The sequence below is a fragment of the Uloborus diversus genome, chromosome 4, assembly GCF_026930045.1.
Source record: "Uloborus diversus isolate 005 chromosome 4, Udiv.v.3.1, whole genome shotgun sequence".
Taxonomy (NCBI): Eukaryota; Metazoa; Arthropoda; class Arachnida; order Araneae; family Uloboridae; genus Uloborus; species Uloborus diversus.
The window spans coordinates 109,953,268-109,962,602 of NC_072734.1; the positions used below are offsets into that span (position 1 = coordinate 109,953,268).

The window sequence follows — 9,335 nt, forward strand, 5'->3', positions numbered from 1 at the left end:
AGAAAATATTTTGAATACTGTCCATTCCAACTAAATGCTGCAGTAAAAAAAAGGTTAGTTAAATTAATTATTTTTAAACTAGGCGGAGATAAAAGCCCTAATTCTTCTGTTAATGTTATCAAATCCTTCTTTCGAGCTTAAGATTAAAATAATAAAAAAAAAAAAACAATATTCTTACAAATTCACACAAAACAATAAAAAAAAAATTACCTGGTATAACGTTATCCTCTTTAAAAAAAATGCTTCGAACAGACGAGCATATTTGTTGTTAATTTCATGCAAATGGGAAGTTTGTTAATCCAGAGTTTTCTTGTGTTTACGCTTTCGCCATTTACGACAATCAACTCACGTTTTAGAGGGAAATAATGAAAACTAAAATTCTTTTGAGAAGCTCGAGAATACCATTACGGGACGAAACAATTTCTGTTGCTGAAAGCAATCTAAGACACATCGAATGCCTTAATAAATACTCATAACAAACTGCCTATGTTTACCAATAGACACACGTGGAACGCGATGTTTACCTTTTTCTGTAATTTTGTAAATCACTGCAAGGTAGCGTACTCGAGCGCTGAACTTGCGAATATATATGCACTCATATATACACACACATTCTTCGTTTTATTTATATAGATTTATTTATTAATTTTATTTTATTTATTGATTTTTATATTTATTTTTATAATTATTTCTAGTTTTTACAAATTTTTTCACGAAAATAAGCGAAAAATTGGATTAGATAGGAAAGGAACAGTTGCAGAATTACAACGAAAAAGTGAAACTGTCGACACTGCATTTATTACTTCTGGCAATGTTTCTGGAAACAGCTGGCTTCAATCACCTGCTTGTGATAAAAGCAGTCCAAAAGCGGGAATGAGAAATTATTCTATAATTTGTTTTAATGCGTTTTCCCCGTAAAACGTCCCCCCCCCCCCCATCACGCAATGCATAGACAAACACCATACAGAGGAATCGAGACATGAACATCAGCGCCAGTACTCAAAGAACGAAAAAGGGTTAAATTCTTATATATATATAAATTTAGCATCACACTTTCCTTCCAGTCAGCATAACAGAAACAATATTACAAAAATATATCGGCAAACAAGGGTAAACTTTGAGGACATGTATGCTTTGAACTTTTTTACCATTTCATATCAGTAATCAATACAAATCTCAATCAATCAGCTCTATTTCAAAAGAATCTCTAGCATAATAACATTTATTATTATTATTATTGAAACTATTATTTTGTGCGTGTTTAAGAAATATAATTGGCAAAAAAATTAACAAATAAATAAAAAGATTTTTTATTCTATTTGTGGTCACAAAAGTGAACAAAAGTTATGTATTTTGTTTTATGTACTTATCAGATTTGAGAAAAAAGAAATTTTTTTTTTGAAAAAATATACAATTGCCTGTTTTGTTAAATTTGTTATTTTAAAATTCTTTTGAAGTATTTTTTTTAATGCTTATTCGGCGTTTGATCAAATTTATTTTAATGCATGATTCACTCAAAATGAAGTGTAAACGTTTTACAGATCGTTTGTTAATGGTAATATTTCAATTTTATTGCATTTTTGGTTTTGCACAAGGAAAACCGACTGTATTAGCCAGTCTGTGTACAAAAACCAATTATTTGGGTACAGCTATGAATTTAAAAGAAAAGCGTTGATAAGATTTTTTTCAGAAGGGCACCTATGGAGGTATTATTTAGTATTTCGGTGGGCACTCCTATCATTTCGAAATTTGTTGGCACCAGTTTGTTCGCACTCTCAGTCTCTCAGCTTCTATGAGATGACATTCACCTCCAATTCGGTTATTGTCTATTTCATACTAATGCGTCCATAACAAGGACGAAACTGCGGTCTCTTCATTTCAGCCTTAGCCCTATCTTAAGGGCGGTAACTTACTGCTTTACAGTTCCACTCCCACTTTTTACTCTCTTATAACGCGTCATGAAAATAAAATATATTTTTTAGTTTTTATTGCTATGAAAACTGTTGATTGTAGATGAGGGAATGGCATCACTGCAATACGTCATGGGGCTCTAAATAATATTCTTTTTTATTTTTTTTTCCTTTTGCGCAACTAAATCACAATTTGGTCCTTTTTCCGATTTTTTTCGTAAACGCTAGTGCTGCCATCTATTAGCGTTTAGTAAATACAAACATTAAGTGATTCTTGTGAGACACTAATAAACACATTCGTTTCAACACAGGAATTAAGAGTTTTAGTTTTTAACTTAGAAATTTATGCTTGTTATAAAATGCTACAAAAAGTTAACGGTTAACGCGGAAATGTCATTCGTGATATGTGAAATGTGAATTAAGTACGCAGGCACAGGGATGCCCAGCCCCGTCACCCCCTAAATACCACGAGGACGCCTCTCAAAGGCAAGAACCCCCCCCCCCCCCCTCCGAAAGAGAAAATTACCCATCAAAACAACCCCTCTAAATATTTCAACGACCCCCCTCCCATCAAAGGTGGACAAACCTGCGTAGGCAACACGTAGTGAAGCAGGGGTGTAGCAACAGGGTTCAGGATGAAAAATGATGTACGAATATGTACAAATTTTTACCGGTCCGCTGGTCACAAAAGGTTGATTTTGGTCTCATTTTAATGGGATATTCACAAATATTCCTTTTCTTTTGGGAAAGGGACGTGCCGCCAAGAGACCTCTCTCCTAAAATCCGAGACTGATGGCTGAATTATCCTCAAATGCACATTATCTGGAATCTGGAATAGTAGTGTCCGAGTGTCAAAAATTTCTGTCGCAAATTAAGAAAAAGAAGTGTATTATTTTCTCCGCTTAATCTCAAAAATTCCTGACATTGTTGTTTCAAAAAGTAAGAGAGAAAGCAAACTGTGGAAAAGTTAGGTCCGGTTCTGCCAATAGTATTTTCCCGATTGGAGAAAAAGGGGGGGGGGGGGGAGAAGAGATTACGCCAAATTATTCCATTCCTTTTTCAGAAAAACAAAGTAGACCAATGGATTTCTTGATCATTGAAAGGAACTGCCAACACTCGAATGTTTTGCGAAAGGTCAGAGGCTCACCTCCATTTCCATCGGGGGCCGAGGTTCGTGCAACAGGTTCTGTTCTGGCGGCGGATGGTGGCGCCGCCCCTGCGACCGCTTTCCGGAGTGGCGGGGCCCTCCTCCATTGGCCCCTTCTTCAGACCACTCACCCGGTCCACGAGACGATCCTGTAACAGAAAGATAAATTACCTGCAATAACAATGCAAGAAATTTCTTGGTGTGTTGCACAAAAGAATAAATAAATTTGATGCCAACAAATTAAATTTTTCGCAATTAAAAGTTGCAACCAGATTTCGAAACGCTTTTAAAGATTTTTTTTTGTAGTGTTTTTATCTTTCCTTTTTAGCTTTATTATACTTGGTTACTGGGTATTTCTTAGAGTCGTAATTTGAAGAAAATTTTATTCGATTTTTTTCAGAATTTTAAATTTATTTAAATACAGGGTGTCCTAAAATAGACTGACTGTTTTCAAAAATTTATAACAGAAAAACGGTAAATGCTAAAAAACAATTTCTAGCTGAAAATTCAATTGGCGGGACGTAAATTTTTTCCCCCAGATCCCCAAATTTTAGTTCAAAAATTATTCAATAGATGGCGCTGCGGAGAGTAAGCCTGTAAGTCAAAAAAGAAGAATTGAAAATCACCGATTTTTCCTCCTATTGCGGCGTGTGATTGCAGCCGATGGTAGCCATTTTGAAAATATTGTTGTGCAATTTGTTCATTAAAAACATTTTTCGAAAAGTTATGATGTAATGTTCTATTTTTCTTTGATTTACGGGCTTACTATCTGCAGCGCCATCTATTGGAATTTTTTTTGAACTAAAATTTGCTACTTTGGAGGGGAAAAAATTACGGACGTCACATGAAGTTTCTGCAAGAATTTTTATTATTATTATTATTATTAACCGTTTTCCTACAACAATTTTTTGAAAACACTCAGTCTATTTCAGGACACCCTGTATTACAACTACGCGTTTGCAAAGTTGTAATTAAATTAAAAATTCTGGTTTTTGACCCCACACTACTTCTTTTTTAATCTATTAAATAATCTGATTTTCAATAACTTAGAAGAACGGATGTGTGCACTCACGCACGAGTGCCAGAAGCAATACTTCTTAAATGAAAAGATTTTTAAACACTTTCCAACGCACAAAAAAGTATAGTAAAGGCAGAGATTTTTTATTTCAAATGTAAAGAAAGATGATGTTGTTATTAGCGTATGTGATCTAAAATTGCATATAACTCTATGGAACACGTATAAAGCATAAAAATACAATATAATAGTGCCTTAGCGAGAGCAAGAAAACACTCTAAATAATTACAGCCCTAGTTTGTCGCGAACTGATACAAAAAATGTTTTTACACAGTTTAATTTTCTAAATACCGACAGCTTTAATGGCCTGACGCCAACTCGGCGATATATCGCCAAATTGGCGACAAAGCCTTGGTGACAAAAAAGCTGGACATGACCATCTTTGGAACATCTAAAAACAACCAAGAGAGGAGGTTTACAACTAGACTCCACTGAAGAGTCTACATGCAAACATTCAACTTACCATGGCATCATTCATGCGTTCTTGGGTACCGTAAACGCGGGCAACTTTGGCCCTAGGGTCCTTCTTTGGCTCAATTGAAGTAAAAGATACGTATAACGTTCTCTGTCAGGATTCAGGGCAGAATTTTTTCCACAAATTTTGATAGATTTCACTAGAGAGCATTCCCAAGCACTCCGTAATGTATACCAAGCACTTCAATAGCTCTGAAAAAGCAACGCTAGTGGTTCTGCGTTCCTTGTGCTAACATGTGTTTTTATAACCCCTCAAACTTTTACATGTAGGAGCAGTTCTACATAAGCTAAGAGTATGAACAGTACCTATTTATGAGCACTATTTAATATTTGTAGTAGTGTAGTTGTACTTCTCATTCCTGTTTGGGTTTCTAATTAAAAATTTTACAATAACAACAAATGTCCTAACCGAAAAATTACAACCTACTTTGGCCCAGCATAAAAATTCGACAAAATTCGTCAGATAGATTTGAAAAAGGAAAGAAAAGCTAAAAATATACTTTAAACAGAAAAAACATAAGAAAAAACCTTGAATGCTCATCAACGGATAAGGAAAGCGATTACAGACTCAAATTATCAGGGTTCAGTTATATAGCTTTTACTAATGAAGATGAAGAGGAACTAAAAAATGTAGAAGGTTTAGAAAAAGCTGACCCAGTTGCATCTATTTCTTACAAATTTTGTTGAAAAAATGGCGGAATTTGTTTATTGTAGAATGGAATGGGCTTAGGTTTTCAGAGATAGTTCTTGATGCGGGAGAAAATAATGAACTGATGTGAAGAGCATGGAACCCACCAGCAAGTTTTAGTAGTGGCAGACAACTTAGAATTCTTTGTTTTACGAATACGTTACTGTTAGTAAAATTATTCAACCTCCAAAACTAATGAAAATATGTTCTCCGTCGAAAATTTCCGAGACAATAACTAGGTATGCATACATATTTTAAAAATATTTTTCATTTTCCTTTAATCAATTATATGTGACTTAAATTTCTTACAAAATGTATTTTTCTTTCAAGTAAATAGTTTTTGCAGTGAACATACGTTTTCTTTGGCTCTAGTTAGTTCTACAATGATTTTAATTAGGGAAAGCGATTTCTGGGTTAAAGTAACCCGAACGCAAGGGTAACATTGATCAAAATAAAAAACAATTAAAAATGGTGATAATACTTAGAAACAAAACGATCACTATTCAAAAATTAAATTAAGAAAACTTGAGATGCGTAAATTAAGTTTCTACAGCTCGGAAATATGAATATTATGTAGGAAAGCATGAGAAAAGTTCTAAAATGTGGGCCAAAGTAGCCCGCGTTTACGGTACATAAGCATTTGCAGCCGTGCTGAAAAAAGCCACTCAACTTTCATTCGGGGGCTCTTGCCCATTCGTCTATTTTTGAACAAAATAAACTTGCTTTGCCTCATATCACATACTTTTCTCGATATTGTACCCTACCTAATATTTTTTATTCTTAATCGCAAGCATCAATTATGCAAAAAATCGAATACTAGAATAATATAGAAGAAAAAATAACTTTTTAAGTTACGTTTTCAAAGCTTAAAAACGGTGCCGTTGGATTTGTGTAACACTTTAAAACCTTTTCGGAACCGTGAAACAAGCAAGCACTTATTATCTACACAACAGACTACAGGTTTTTGGTTACAACACAGAGCATCAAGTCTTAGACACCTTTTTCAGACATTATCTGTACAGTACATATTGAATGCCTGCATGAAAAAAACATAAGTACCCCGCATTAGGAACTCCGTCATATTGAGTAACTCTTTTTCATTCTAGTTCTGTTTAAAAAGTGAATACTAATTTTGTTTTCGATTATTTTATTTTATTTTTTTCATGCCGGCCTAACCAGCAACTTAGTTTAATAGTTCATGGGAATTCAGTCCCTATTAACTAAATTACAGGTTTTAACTGATGCCATCAGGCAAAATGGTATTGAGCACTCGAAGCACTCATTGGGCATTCGAAGAAGAACTCGATTCAACTGAAATCTCTTTATAAAAGCTTCCATCAATACTTTTAGTTTTTGCTTTACCGAGATTCGGAACTTTAGAGGAGTTGAATAACCAATTTATTTCCCGCACATAAATAAATAGGCTCTTTTTATATTTTATTTAATTTTTGTCTTCTTTATCTGTAAGAGCCAATCTATTCAATCGATTGTAACTACTTAACTTTCATCGTCATCTTTTTTCGCATGAAAGAACATGTCTAATGATTTAATTAGTAAAGAGTGGCCCTCACGAGAAAATTTTTAATTTACAACCGACCGATTTGTGTTCCGGCATTGCTAAATCATGCAAATCACTTTATGTCAGCATTAAAACGTATCTTCTTTTCAGTACGTTCTTGCCTAAATTACTTAAGCGCCTGATTTTGAAAGCAACCATTAAATAGTGCTGCGTTAATTATGATTTATATATATATATATTTTTTTTCATTAGATCCTTTGTTTGAAACATCTTCGTTTAAACGCAAGTTGTAATTAAAAAAGATGACAACAGTTTTCGTGTTGGCGAAAAATTATTCTCACGCAGGTCGATAAAAGGATTTATTTTTTCCCCTGCAAGACCCATTAATTTTACTTTTACTCAAAGCCCTTCAATTAAAATCCATACAAAATTCCATACATTGAAAAAAAAATCATATGAAATTTAATGTGTTTTTAACTTACAAACTAACGAGAAAGATTTAATCTCTCAATGAAAGTATGCTTTACAGCAATAGTTTGGATTAAAATACAGCTGAATTCATGATCGAACAACGACAAAGTTCTCCGTAGAGTTTCAGTGAATACCATTGAACTTAATTTATTTAACGCTCTTTCATGCCGACACATTAATAGTTTAAAAGACTTTTAGAATTTAAAAATAATTCTTAGTGACTTTTACCGCCTGTGAAATTCCTTCAATATGTATGAAATTGGATTATTTAAATCATTTTAATTTCAAATGTTTATAGTATGCAATTTTAGTATTATAATTAAAGGGATCCTCCCCCTTGCTCGCCAACTCCATTCGACTGCCTGGGTGGTTGGAGGGCTACACAACATAAGATTGCTAGCAATGCTATTGCAGGCATGTGTTCGTAACATTTTTGCTACAATTATAGTGTAGCAGGAAATGGACTAGTGCATTTCATGCATGCCCAGTAGTGGTTCAAAAAAACTTTTTTTCAGCTAGAGTCCAGGACACCCCCAATTTTTTTAGACTTACTAATAGTATTATGCTGTAAAAGTTTTAGCTTCTTACTAAATTTTACGAGGGTGCTCAATGACCCCTTCATTTAACACTAATCGTAGCGTAGAAAATGTCACAAATTTAAAAACATTTATTGCCCCAGCTGTTTTTTTTTTGTAAATAATTCTTTTATTCCAATGTATATGTATATTACTCGTATATATTATAATATCTTGCATTGTTTCTTTCAGTTCAATGTATTTTTTAACCGATCTCCCCATACTTATGAAGTTTGGGGGTGGGGGGGTTGAGCACCTTCTTTCAGTTGAAATAGAAAGATAAAAAGCTTCCAGTACATTACTCATCCACAAGTCTAAAAATATTAAGAGGTGTCCTGTTATCTAAAAAATCAGTTTATTTTTACTTGCATTTTTTAACCACCCTAATGCCCAGCAGTGGTGAACCGGGGGGATACAGGGACAGGGATGCGGACCACTCATGAAATTTTCAAATTGTGTATTAAAATATTTATTATTATTTCTTCATGCAAATCCTTCATGAGATAGAGAACAAATTTTGTTATGTTGTTTTAAGTGGGGCATTTAACCGGATGGAGTGGGGTGAATTGCCTGAATGTAAAAGAAATGTGCCCTAAAGCTGCTATTGAGTTTTTTTGCAGTAAAAACGTTGATTCGTATATTTTGGTCATGATAGATTTTACACATCATCTGAACCTACATTAAGAGAGGCAAAAGGTACTCTCTTTTATTTTTCGTAAACTTAGAAGTTTTATAAAAAGTTTCTGCTTAGGTGGGGTACGAGACCCTGACTTACTCTATATTGCAATACTTAATGGTTTACTCAAGAATATAAAAAGTAAAATTCAAATCTGAAAATTCAAGAATAAAGTGCAAATATAAATACAAAAACGTTCCACCGGTGCAAATGGATTGAGAAAATAATAAAAACAGTTAATCATTTAAAAAAAATAATTTGTTGAACTTCCAGTGCGAAATATTGCAATGCAAGTACAGTACATAAAGATAACTTGCAATAATAAAGACATTATTTTTTTAGCAATGTCAGGAAGTGTTAATATTAATTAATTCATTTATGTTACGTAGTTCTTTTTAACTGACCCTGTTTTCCACAAAAGTATTTTCAAAAGTTACTCAGATGTAAATGAAGATAAATTAAACTTACCCGAACGGACTCCTCTCCTCCCATTTCCCCACCTACCTGCAAAGAGAGAAACAAAATTTTATTAGTTCCAAATTCAAAAGAATCTACAACTCAACACTACTCAGCATAATTATTTCGTTAAAAGGAAGAGTCTAGATTTTTTTTGTTCAGAAACTTAGATTTATTCTTTTTACCACTGAACTAAGTGTATTTTTAATCCTCCTCGTAAAAATTCTGAATTTGGAATTTTTCCAGCAATATCGGAGGGAAACTTTCTGCAGTTGTTATTTGCATTCTTCAGAAAAGACGAAATAGAAAACACGAAAGCATTAGTAATAAGAGTCGCTTTGAAA

General features: G+C 33.6%; 1 protein-coding gene across 1 annotated transcript in view; it reads right to left on the reverse strand.

Moving 5' to 3' along the window:
* The window catches only part of LOC129220757 (coiled-coil domain-containing protein AGAP005037-like), a 141,138-nt gene extending 132,105 nt beyond the window's left edge, over positions 1-9,033 (reverse strand). Inside the window, exons 1-2 of the mRNA XM_054855186.1 lie at positions 9,004-9,033; positions 3,058-3,206 (exon numbers count right to left, since the gene is read on the reverse strand). Of these exons, the coding sequence (XP_054711161.1) occupies positions 3,058-3,206; positions 9,004-9,027 (173 nt within the window). The 5' untranslated portion in view covers positions 9,028-9,033. The remainder of the gene's footprint in view (positions 1-3,057; positions 3,207-9,003) is intronic.
* Positions 9,034-9,335: the final 302 nt, after the last annotated feature.